The 12,304-nt window shown below is 29.2% G+C and overlaps 1 protein-coding gene across 3 annotated transcripts; it reads left to right on the top strand.

The window, feature by feature from the left end:
• Positions 1 to 773: 773 nt before the first annotated feature.
• Positions 774 to 12,053, top strand: LOC141402247 (uncharacterized). Of its 3 annotated transcripts, none has more exons than XM_073983140.1 (3): positions 779 to 852; positions 6,784 to 7,001; positions 11,549 to 12,053. In XM_073983140.1, exon 3 carries the CDS (start codon positions 11,573 to 11,575, stop codon positions 11,864 to 11,866), a length of 294 nt encoding a protein of 97 aa, XP_073839241.1. In that variant the 5' UTR covers positions 779 to 852; positions 6,784 to 7,001; positions 11,549 to 11,572; the 3' UTR covers positions 11,867 to 12,053. The 3 variants fall into 3 exon arrangements, with proteins under 3 accessions (XP_073839240.1, XP_073839241.1, XP_073839242.1); XM_073983141.1 differs by lacking the exon at positions 6,784 to 7,001 and adding an exon at positions 1,194 to 1,405 and having other exon boundaries at positions 780 to 852; XM_073983139.1 differs by lacking the exon at positions 6,784 to 7,001 and having other exon boundaries at positions 774 to 852.
• Positions 12,054 to 12,304: the final 251 nt, after the last annotated feature.

Below are 12,304 nucleotides of genomic sequence, written 5' to 3'. Positions count from 1 at the left end.
GTTTAGCTGCTCAGCTAACCCCACTCACCTGTCTCCTGATTCTTTATGGACGCAACCAGTCGAAGTTGCAGAACTTTTCAGTCTGGCTACAGAGGAACCAGGATCTGACAACTGAAATAATACACGATCGAACATATTTGCGTTGTTACAACAACAATAATAACATATAAGACCTTAGAACAGGCCACTTGTAGGATACTTGCATTGAGGCTTACTCCGAGTGTATCTTGCGGAATCTGGTTGCAGAATTAAAGCGTTATTTTTAGCTTTCTTGGCCTTGCTTTTGTACTTATTGAAACTCACCTTATATTAGTGTCATTGTGCACTTAGTCTTAGCTCTTTTATATGCTCTGCTAATTTTTCTAGGATTAGCGACTTCCTGGTTCTAACATAATGGTTGACATTATATTCTACACTAACTGTTTGAACGGAACAAACATTAATAAGGAATTCTTTCGACGAAGAAGATATTGGAAGAGAAGAAATGTCCACCACTGACAAATCCAAATTAAAAGCAGCAAAACTTTTCGGATGGAAAAATAAGGAAGTCAGGGAGATGTCACTCATTATGGTAAAGTGGATGCAAAGACTTTATTACGTGGGCATAATAAAGTGGACTTGTGAGGTCAACTTAAAAGTTTTGTTTAAAAATAAAAATATTATCGTAGTTCATTGAATTAAGGAATGTATTTCAGTTGTTCTCTTGTCGAACAGTGTAGTAATGAAACAGTTACTAATAGTATAAATTACAACAGCATTAAGGGAAGATACTCAGTTTAAAACAAGTGGTTGTAAATACAGATTATTTTCACGACTTCGATATATTAAGATTATTTGAACTATAAAGAAATGGTAAGTAGTAAATATGTTCATCACTCGAAAGGAACAGGATGATGATTACTTTTTTAAGTGTATACCCTTGAAGGACTATCAGGGAGTATTAAACCTGCCTTTTCAAGGACCAAAACAACGGTAACCATGAATTACAGCAATTTTTTGGAATAACCATCAATATTCCAAAAAAAAAAAAAATGCTAAATCGTGTAACCACATATACTTTAAAAAGCTCATAGTTATAGCTTTGATTGTTCTTTTAAAATCCCATAATCAAACCACATCCGTTTCTAATACTCCTTCAAAGAAATGCTAAAAATCAATTTTGTTCAACATTTCAATGTGTCAATTCTACATAGGCAACCATGTTCGTGAAATTTCTCCTGCGAATTTTTGCCATTTTGCTGCTGATGAGCCCCATTTACATGGTAAATGGCCAAAACAAGGGTGCCAGTAGTAGAGGTTATGGTGGTAATGGAACTCTTCGTGGTGGCGGTTATGGAAATCGCCAAGGTCATCTTACCAGAACCTACACAAATTGTGGAAAGTTTCGGTGTGGCAGATAGTAAAAGTATGTAATAAGGTGGATATTTTATAGAACAATTTTTCACAGATTAACGGACGGGGAGTTTTTAAGGCTAACATTTCTAACATTCCAGTAAATGTAGACATTTAAACGTTTATTTTTGTTTTCAAGGACAACGTGGATTTTTAAAAAAAATATTTTTCAGAAAAATATAAAATTTTTTCAAGAACGTGGATTTTTAAAAATATGTTTTTCAGGGATGTGGATTTTTAAAAAATTTTTTTCGTGGACGTGGATTTTTAAAAATATTGCTTCAAGGATGTGGATTTAAAAAAAACATAGTTTCGAGAACGTTGATTTTTAAAAAATATTTTTTAAGGACTTGGATTTTTAAACTTTTTTCAAGGACGTCTGTTTTTAAAAATATTGTTTCAAGGGTATGATTTTTTTAACAACATTGTTTCAAGAACGTTGATGTAAAAAAAATATTTTTTAGAGACTTGGATTTTAAACATTTTTTTAAGGACGTGGATTGTTAAAAATTGTGTGCGGATTTTTAAAAGATGTTTTAAGGGCGTGGATTTTTGAAAAATATGTTGATTGCTAAAAAATCATTGTTTCAAAAACGGGGATTTATAAAAAAATGTTTTTTTTCAAGAACGTGGATTTAAAAAAGAACATGGATTTTTAAAGATATTGTTTAAGGGCATTGATTTTTTTAAAAATGTAGATTTTGATTCTTACAAAATTATTTAAAAAAAATTAACAACTTCTCAATGACATCTCCATTTTGTCAACGACGTGGAATTGTAAATATATTTATTTCTACATATGACACGGATTTTAAAAAAATATTTTTTCAAGGACGTGGATTTTTAAAAAATATTTTTTCAAAGACGTGGATTTTTAAAAAATATTTTTTCAAGAACGTGGATTTTTAAAAAAATATTTTTTCAATGACGTAGATTTTTAAAAAACATGGATTTTTAAAAAATATTTTTTCAAAGACGTGGATTTTTAAAAATTGTTTTTTCAAGGACGTAGATTTTTAGAAAGTATTTTTTCAAGGACGTGGATTTTTAAAAATATGTTTTCAAGGACGTGGATTTTTAAAAAATATTTTTTCAAGGACGTGGATTTTTTATAAAAAATATTTTTTCAAGAACTTGGATTTTTAAAAAAATATTTTTTCAAGAACTTGGATTTTTAAAAAAATATTTTTTCAAGAACGTGGATTTTTAAAAAAATATTTTTTCAATGACGTGGATTTTTAAAAAAATATTTTTTAACGACTTGGATTTTTAAAAAATATTTTTTCAAGGACGTGGATTTTTAAAAAAATATTTTTTCAAGGACGTGGATTTTTAAAAAAATTATTTTTTCAAGGATCTGGATTTTTAAAAAATATTTTTTCAGGGACGTGGATTTTTAAAAAAATTATTTTTTCAAGGACCTGGATTTTTAAAAAATATTTTTTCAGGGACGTGGATTTTTAAAAAACATTTTTTCAAGGACGTGGATTTTTAAAAAATATTTTTTCAAGGACATCTTTGTGTTTATTTCAGCTTTAGTCCATATTTTGTTGTATTCAAGTATTTGAATAACAACAAAATGTTTTACAGTGGATATGAAATTGATTAGTTGCGGGCGGAGGGTCGGGAATACTATAGTTTCAGTTGTCACCAAACAACTTCATCAGTTCCCTTTTCCGCCGACTCTGTATCGATAAACAGGTCAATAAGCCCATCCAGCAAATTAAACAAAATGAGAAATTTGCTATATGGCCCTAAAACTGATTACCCTACAATTTGAGTCGAACTAAAGAATTTTATATCCACCACTGTTTTTATGTCGTCTTTGCCTTGCAAAGAATACGAACATATGAGTGTTGCTTCAATAAGCGGGGGTAAAACAACGAGAAAGTTGTTGTTTTTGCATTACGCATTGATCAACAAGGCCGTGCTGATGCCTATTATTGTTGTTGGCGTTTTTTATTGTTGGACTGCAGAATTTTACATCTTTGTGTTTATTTCAGCTTTAGTCCATATTTTGTTGTATTCAAGTATTTGAATAACAACAAAATGTTTTACAGTGGATATGAAATTGATTAGTTGCGGGCGGAGGGTCGGGAATACTATAGTTTCAGTTGTCACCAAGGACGTGGATTTTTAAAAAATATTTTTTCAAGGACGTGGATTTTTAAAAAAATATTTTTTCAAGGACTTGGATTTTTAAAAAATATTTTTTCAACTACGTGGATTTTTAAAAAATATTTTTTCAAGGACGTGGATTTTTAAAAAATATTTTTCAAGGACGTGGATTTTTAAAAAATATTTTTTCAAGTAGGTGGATTTTGAGGACGTGGATTTTTAAAAAATATTTTTTCAAGTAGGTGGATTTTGAGGACGTGGATTTTTAAAAAATATTTTTTCAAGTAGGTGGATTTTGAGGACGTGGATTTTTAAAAAATATTTTTTCAAGGACGTGGATTTTTAAAAAATATTTTTTCAAGGACGTGGATTTTTAAAAAATATTTTTTCAAGGACGTGGATTTTTAAAAAATATTTTTTCAAGGACGTGGATTTTTAAAAAATATTTTTTCAAGGACGTGGATTTTTAAAAAATATTTTTTCAAGGACGTGGATTTTTAAAAAATATTTTTTCAAGGACGTGGATTTTTAAAAAATATTTTTTCAAGGACGTGGATTTTTAAAAAATATTTTTTCAAGGACGTGGATTTTTAAAAAATATTTTTTCAAGGACGTGGATTTTTAAAAAATATTTTTTCAAGGACGTGGATTTTTAAAAAATATTTTTTCAAGGACGTGGATTTTTAAAAAATATTTTTTCAAGGACGTGGATTTTTAAAAAATATTTTTTCAAGGACGTGAATTTTTAAAAAATATTTTTTCAAGGACGTGGATTTTTAAAAAATATTTTTTCAAGGACGTGGATTTTTATTTTTTACAAATACCAATAAAAAACGTGGATTTTTTAAACAATATTTTTTACAAATACCAATAAAAAGCGTGAATTTTTTAAAGTATATATTTTTTTACAAATACCAACAAAACGCACGGGGAGTTTTTAATACCAGTTTTTTTTAATTTCTAACATACTAGTAAATGCGGACAATTAAAATTTTATTTTTTTTAGGAAAACGTGGATTTTTAAAAATATTTTTCAGAAAAAAATATAATTTTTTGTTTTGTTTATTGTTGAAGATTCAATCTCATTTGATTGCTTAAGCTGGAGTATTCCCCCAATGTCTTAACTTCATTTATTACCCTCTATTACAGAGAGTAATGTTTTTCAAAACGAACTGACAGTGTTGCAAAATTTTACTGATCGCTACCAATATCATGATTTCATCCCGGCGAAGGGAGTTATCAATTGGCTTCTCAGCTTTTTGAAATGATGCCTTTTTTAGTGAAAAACCGAACACTTTAAGTGTCTAGTATTCTCAAATAAATGAGAATCACACTCACTTTTCGGCTTTTCCAAAAAACATCAAAACAAAAATATTTGCCATTTCATGGCAACAAATTTGATTGCTGTTGAAAGAAATATTCTCTAAACACATTAAATTTTTAATATACAATATTTTTTTTGCCAATTTACAGCGATAATATGTCAAGTCGAAGAAGTTGAGACTTGTATGCGGAGCCTTAAAAACGAAAAATAGATCCGCAAAGCATTCGTAGTTTATAAGTGAAATTAAAAAAAAATTGAAGAAGTAAATGCACAATTTCCAAAATGAAACTTATAGTTGATGGCATTCACTATGTTTTTGCAAAAAAAAAAAAAAAACAAATTGAAAATTCGTTTTCTAACTTCCTTAAAAATAAATTCTTTGTAAATGAGTTTTTGTGCTATTTTTAATATCATTACTATAAATTTATGTTGAGTTTTATTAATGTTGGCCCCGTAAGGGCAAGTCCATATTTTTTTTAAATACAGGGGAAAGTCTCTACGTTACGATAAAACGAAATCCATCAGCCACCCTGTAAGTTATTCCCCTTATACCACGCCTTCAAAATCGCCAAAATTCCGAAAATCGGGAGCTACGTTTATATGGGAGCTATACCTAAACGTGGAACTATATTGAACATTTTTTGCAAGGATGTATGTTGTTCCCTCAGAACTTAAAATGCAAAATTACAGTCAAATCGGTTGGAAAATGTTGGCTAAAATCGTCAAAATACCGAATATCGGGAGGTACATTTATTGGGGAGCTATACCTAAACGTGGAACTATATTGAACATTTGTTGCAAAGAGGTATATTGTTCCCTCAGAACACAAAATGCAAAATTACAGCCAAATCGATTGGAAAGTTTGGCTAAAATCGTCAAAATACCGAATATCGGGAGGTGCGTTTATATGGGAGCTATACCTAAACGTGGACCTACATTCATTAAAATTGTTTTTCTCTCTTTTGGTCTTTTTGTATACTTATGTTTAAAATTTCGAGGCGGTAGCTCGATTATAACTATGTATGGCATGTGCCTTATATGTTTGGACGAAATTTGTTTCAGACAATTTGGAGTCGATCTATGTCCGTCCGTCTGTCTGTCTATCTGACAGTCTGTCCGTCTCACAGGCTGGTGCACACGATAACTCTCAAACGGATCAACCGATTCGTAATATTTTGTCCAATCTTAGTTTAAGTTCAAAAATGGGCCATATCGGTCCACTCCTTCGGGTGCCTCCCTCACAAAAGTTCAACATTTTCTGTAAAATGGTGTGAACGATAACTCTCGAAGGGAGCAATCGATTTGGTCCAAACTTTACACACTCCATCCAGTTATAGATCGGGTTAGAATATGGACTCCTTCGGCTATCTCCCACACAAAATTCGGATAAAGTTAAGCTTAAGAGCTCCTCTCACGACGTTACAATTTCTTGCGGGCGCAAGTCCATACTTCCCGAGATAATGGCCTAAAAGCTCCAAGATATCCTAAGGATGCCAATCAAAATGGTAAATCTGCAAGATAATTCTCGCAGGGAGTTTCTGATTGGTCAAAACTTTGCACATCGTATTATTTCATCCAGTCATGTATCAGGTTGGAATATGGACTATATCGGTCAACATCTTCGGGTACCCCCAAAACAAAATTCGGATAAGGTGAAGTTTAAGAAATTTACTCGGATCGTTTCGAAATTTGTTTTAGCGAATTTTTTTCGGGCGCAAGTCCTTTTTCCAACGAAATGGTATAAACTGTTCAAAAAAACTCTTCCAAAACTGTTGTAATCATGGATATTAGTATTTTGGTAAAAATACACTACGTTCTGAACAGTTCATGGTTATAGCCCTTTATCATCTAAACCCATATCCACTTCTGTTATTAACACTCCTTCGGAGAAATGTAATACATACATATATCAATTTTGTTTAAAATTTCAATGTTTCAATTTTACATAGGCAAGAATGAACGTGAAATTTCTCCAGTTAATTCTTACCATTGTATTGCTAATGAGCCACATTTACTTGGTAAAAAGCCAAAGCATGGGTGACAGTAACAGAAGTTATGGTGGTAATGGAACTCTTCGTGGCCACGGTTATAGACGTGGCAATGGTCATGGTCATCTTACCCTAACCTATAAAAATTGTGGAAGGTTTTGGTGTGGCAGAAATTAAAAGTATGTAATAACTTGGATATTTTATAGAACCATTTTTCACAGAATTTTTAATCTTCAACATTGCAATAAATGGACATTTTAAAGATAATTTTTTTACGGGCCAACAAATGTCGATTTTTTAAAAAAATATTTTTACAAGAATCAAAAATAGTAGATTTAAAATAAATATTTTTTCAAGAACCAACAAAAGTCGATTTTTAAAAAATTTTAACGTAGAAAATAATAAATATATTATTTTCATGGCCGTGGATTTTTAAAAAATATTTAAATATGTAAGAAATATTTTTTTCAAGGAGTTGGTATTACAAAAAGAATCTATCTATCACGAATCGAAAATAGTGGATTTAAAACAAAATATTTTTTCAAGGACAAACAAAAGTGAATTTTTTTAAAAAGAATATTAACTTGGAATTATAAACAATTTTTTTTTCATAGAAGTTGATTTTTAAAAAATACTTTTCAGGGACGTGAATTTTTTCAACAATCCACATGTTTAAACACAAAACATTGTTCCACAACATCCCATACGAGACAAGGGAGACTTCTCTCATATCAATGAGTGCACCCCGATTCATATTTTAGCTCAATGATATGGGACCTACTGTTTATCGCCGAGTCCGAACGGCGTGTCTTAAGACACCACTTGGGGAGAAGTTTTTCAAGGCTGAAATACTCAGGAAATGTCGCCAACATTACTGAGGGGTATTTTGCCACCGTTGAAAAATGTTTGATGTTGCTTGGCCGGGGAATCGAACCACCGACCTTCTGGGTGCAAGGCGGGCGTGCATACCATTGCACCACGGTGGCACCCTACATGTTTAAGAAATATTTTATTTTGGACTTACAAAAAAAATCTATCAAGGACGTGGATTTTTAAAAAAATGCTTTTTCAAGGACTTGGATTAAAAAAAAGCATTTTTCAATGACGTTGATTTCAAATATTTCTTCAAGAACGAGGCTTAAAAAATATATTTTTCAAGGACGTGGATTTTTTATAAATATTTTTTTCAAGGACTTGACTTTTTAAAAATTATTCTTTTAGGACGTGGATTTTAGAAAATATTTTCTCAAGGACGTGGCTTTTAAAAAATATGTTTCTCAAGGACGTGGGTTTTTAAAAACAGGTTTCTTAAGGAAGTGGATTTTTTAAAAATATTTTTTTCATTACTATTTGTATTTTTTGTTTTTTTCAGGACGTGGATTTTTTAAAAGTATTTTTTTTCCAGGACATGGATTTTTGAAAAATAGTTTTTCAAGGACGGGCATTGTTTAAAAATTTTTTTCAAGGACGTGGATTTTTTTAAAAATATTTTTTCAAGGACGTGAATTTTTTAAAAATATTTTTTCAAGGACGTGGATTTTTTAAAAATATGTTTTCAAGGACGTGAATTGTTTAAACATATTTTTTCGAGGACGTGGATTTTTTAAAAATATTTTTTCAAGGAGGTGGATTTTTTAAAAATGCTTTTTTAAGGACTTGGATTTTTTAAACATTTTTGTTCAAGGACGTGGATTTTTTAAAAATATTTTTTCAAGGACGTGGATTTTTTAAAAATATTTTTTCCAGGACTTGGATTCTTTAAAAATATTTTTTCAAGGACGTGGATTTTTTAAAAATATTTTTTCAAGGACGTGGATTTTTTAAAAATATTTTTTCAAGGACGTGGATTTTTTAAAAATATTTTTTCAAGGACGTGGATTTTTTAAAAATATTTTTTCAAGGACGTGGATTTTTTAAAAATATTTTTTCAAGGACGTGGATTTTATAAAAATATTTTTTCAAGGACGTGGATTTTTTAAAAATATTTTTTTCCAGGACGTGGATTTTTTAAAAATATTTTTTCAAGGACGTGGATTTTTTAAAAATATTTTTTTCCAGGACGTGGATTTTTTAAAAATATTTTTTCAAGGACGTGGATTTTTTAAAAATATTTTTTCAAGGACGTGGATTTTTTAAAAATGTATTTTCAAGGACGTGGATTTTTTTAAAATATATTTTCAAGGACGTGGATTTTTTAAAAATATTTTTTTCAAGGACTTGGATTTTTTAAAAATATTTTTTCAAGGACGTGGATTTTTTAAAAATATTTTTTCAAGGACGTGGATTTTTTAAAAATATTTATTCAAGGACGTGAATTTTTTAAAAATATTCTTTCAAGGACGTGGATTTTTTAAAAATATTTTTTTTCAGGACTTGGATTTTTTAAACATATTTTTTTTTCAAGGACGTGGATTTTTTAAAAATATTTTTTCAAGGACGTGGATTTTTTAAAAATATTTTTTCCAGGACGTGGATTTTTTAAAAATATGTTTTCAAGGACGTGGATTTTTTAAAAATATTTTTTCAAGGACGTGGATTTTTTAAAAATATTTTTTCCAGGACTTGGATTCTTTAAAAATATTTTTTCAAGGACGTGGATTTTTTAAAAATATTTTTTCAAGGACGTGGATTTTTTAAAAATATTTTTTCAAGGACGTGGATTTTTTAAAAATATTTTTTCAAGGACGTGGATTTTTTAAAAATATTTTTTCAAGGACGTGGATTTTTTAAAAATATTTTTTCAAGGACGTGGATTTTATAAAAATATTTTTTCAAGGACGTGGATTTTTTAAAAATATTTTTTTCCAGGACGTGGATTTTTTAAAAATATTTTTTCAAGGACGTGGATTTTTTAAAAATATTTTTTCAAGGACGTGGATTTTTTAAAAATATTTTTTCAAGGACGTGGATTTTTTAAATATTTTTTCAAGGACGTGGATTTTTTAAAAATGTATTTTCAAGGACGTGGATTTTTTTAAAATATATTTTCAAGGACGTGGATTTTTTAAAAATAATTTTTTCAAGGACTTGGATTTTTTAAAAATATTTTTTCAAGGACGTGGATTTTTTAAAAATATTTTTTCAAGGACGTGGATTTTTTAAAAATATTTTTTCAAGGACGTGGATTTTTTAAAAATATTTTTTCAAGGACGTGGATTTTTTAAAAATATTTATTCAAGGACGTGAATTTTTTAAAAATATTCTTTCAAGGACGTGGATATGTTTTCAAGGACGTAAATTTTTTAAAAATATTTTTTCAAGGACGTGGATTTTTTAAAAATATTTTTTCAAGGACGTGGATTTTTTAAAAATATTTTTTTCCAGGACGTGGATTTTTTAAAAATATTTTTTCAAGGACGTGGATTTTTTAAAAATATTTTTTCAAGGACGTGGATTTTTTAAAAATATTTTTTCAAGGACGTGGATTTTTTAAAAATATTTTTTCAAGGACGTGGATTTTTTAAAAATATTTTTTCAAGGACGTGGATTTTTTAAAAATATTTTTTTCAAGGACGTGGATTTTTTAAAAATATTTTTTTCCAAGACGTGGATTTTTTCAAAATATTTTTTCAAGGACGTGGATTTTTTAAAAATATTTTTTTCCAAGACGTGGATTTTTTCAAAATATTTTTTCAAGGACGTGGATTTTTTAAAAATATTTTTTTCCAAGACGTGGATTTTTTCAAAATATTTTTTCAAGGACGTGGATTTTTTAAAAATATTTTTGAAGAACGTGGATTTTTTAAAAATATTTTTTTCCAAGACGTGGATTTTTTCAAAATATTTTTTCAAGGACGTGGATTTTTTAAAAATATTTTTGAAGAACGTGGATTTTTTAAAAATATTTTTTTCCAAGACGTGGATTTTCTAAAATATTTATCTCCAAGACGTGGATTTTTTAAAAATATTTTTGAAGAACGTGGATTTTTTAAAAATATTTTTGAAGGACGTGGATTTTTTAAAAATATTTTTTCAAGGACGTGGATTTTTTAAAAATAATTTTTCAAGGACGTGGATTTTTTAAAAATATTTTTTCAAGGACGTGGATTTTTTTAAAATATTTTTTCAAGGACGTGGATTTTTTTAAAATATTTTTTTAAGGACGTGGATTTATTAAAAATATGTCTTCAATATTTTTTACAAATACCAAAAAAGTGTGGATTTTTTTAAAGAATATTTTTTACAAATACCAAAAAAGTGTGGATTATTTAAGGAATTTTTTTACAAATAAGGCGTGGAGTTTTTAAAGAATATTTTTTACAAATACCAAAAAAGTGTGGATTTTTAAAGAATATTTTTTACAAATACCAAAAAAGTGTGGATTATTTAAGGAATTTTTTTACAAATAAAGCGTGGAGTTTTTAAAGAATATTGTTTTACAAATACTGAAAAAAGTGTGGATTTTTAAAGAATTTTATTACAAATACCAACAAAAAGCGTGGATTTTATAAAGAATTTTTTTACAAATACTAACAGAAAGCGTGGATTTTTTAAAGAATATTTTTTACATTTTTATATGTTAATACAGATACAAACAAAAAGCCTGGATTTTTAAAAGACTATTTTTTACAAATACCAACAAAAAGCCAATTTAAAATCTTACGTAGATTTTTTAGTAGACTACATATTTTTAAAAATTTAATTCAATGTTGTACTCCATAACAAGCATTTCTTTTTATATTATTACAAATGTAATTTATAATTATTTACTTTTCTTTTTTCCAAGGCGCAAATTTTCCAAAAATTCCTGATGTTTAGTCTTTTCATTTTGTTGCTGATTAATGTCCTTTGCGAGGCAACTGGAAGAGACAGGCTGAAAGTAGGTGGTGGTAACGGAAGTGGCAGTAGAGGTGGCCGAGGTGTTGGTGGCAGAAGTGACGGTAGAGGAGGAGGTGCTGGAGTTGGAGGTGGTGCTGGAGGCGGATGGGGTGCTGGAGGCGGAGGCGGTGGTGGAGGAGGTGGTGCTCATGTTACTCAAGGCTTTACGAATTGTGGAAAGTACTCGTGTGGTGGTGGAGGCGGAGGAGGAAATGGCGGAAAGTAAAATGCCATTTACGGGATACATATTGAGGAAATTTATTGTTTATAAATTTATTTGTTGAGGCTTTCAAATAGGAGTGGAATATATCGGATTAGCTTCAGAGACTTCAACACTAATTTAACATACAATTTTATGAATAAATGTACAAATTCATACAAATACAAATTAATTGCACATGAACAAAAATAAATGTTTTAATTCATTAATCAATATCTTGCAATTCTTTTTCTTCAGTACATAGATTTTGGCTGACGTAAGTGATAATAAATACCGAGGGACTGATTCTGACAGATTTTAAAATGATAAAGTACGTTTTGCGGCGTCATCCCCGTATTGCGGTTGTCAAAGGAAGCTCCAGGAACTAGGAATGGTTTATACTCTGATTATTCGAAGAAAGACTTAATTCTTCAGATTCTTCAGTAGTTCTACAAAGGAAAGCAA

The sequence above is a fragment of the Musca autumnalis genome, unplaced genomic scaffold, assembly GCF_047663935.1.
Source record: "Musca autumnalis isolate F117 unplaced genomic scaffold, ASM4766393v1 scaffold_4, whole genome shotgun sequence".
NCBI classification, from domain to species: Eukaryota; Metazoa; Arthropoda; class Insecta; order Diptera; family Muscidae; genus Musca; species Musca autumnalis.
The sequence above is the reverse complement of the archived record's forward strand: the minus strand, read 5'-3'. Positions and strand labels throughout refer to the sequence as shown.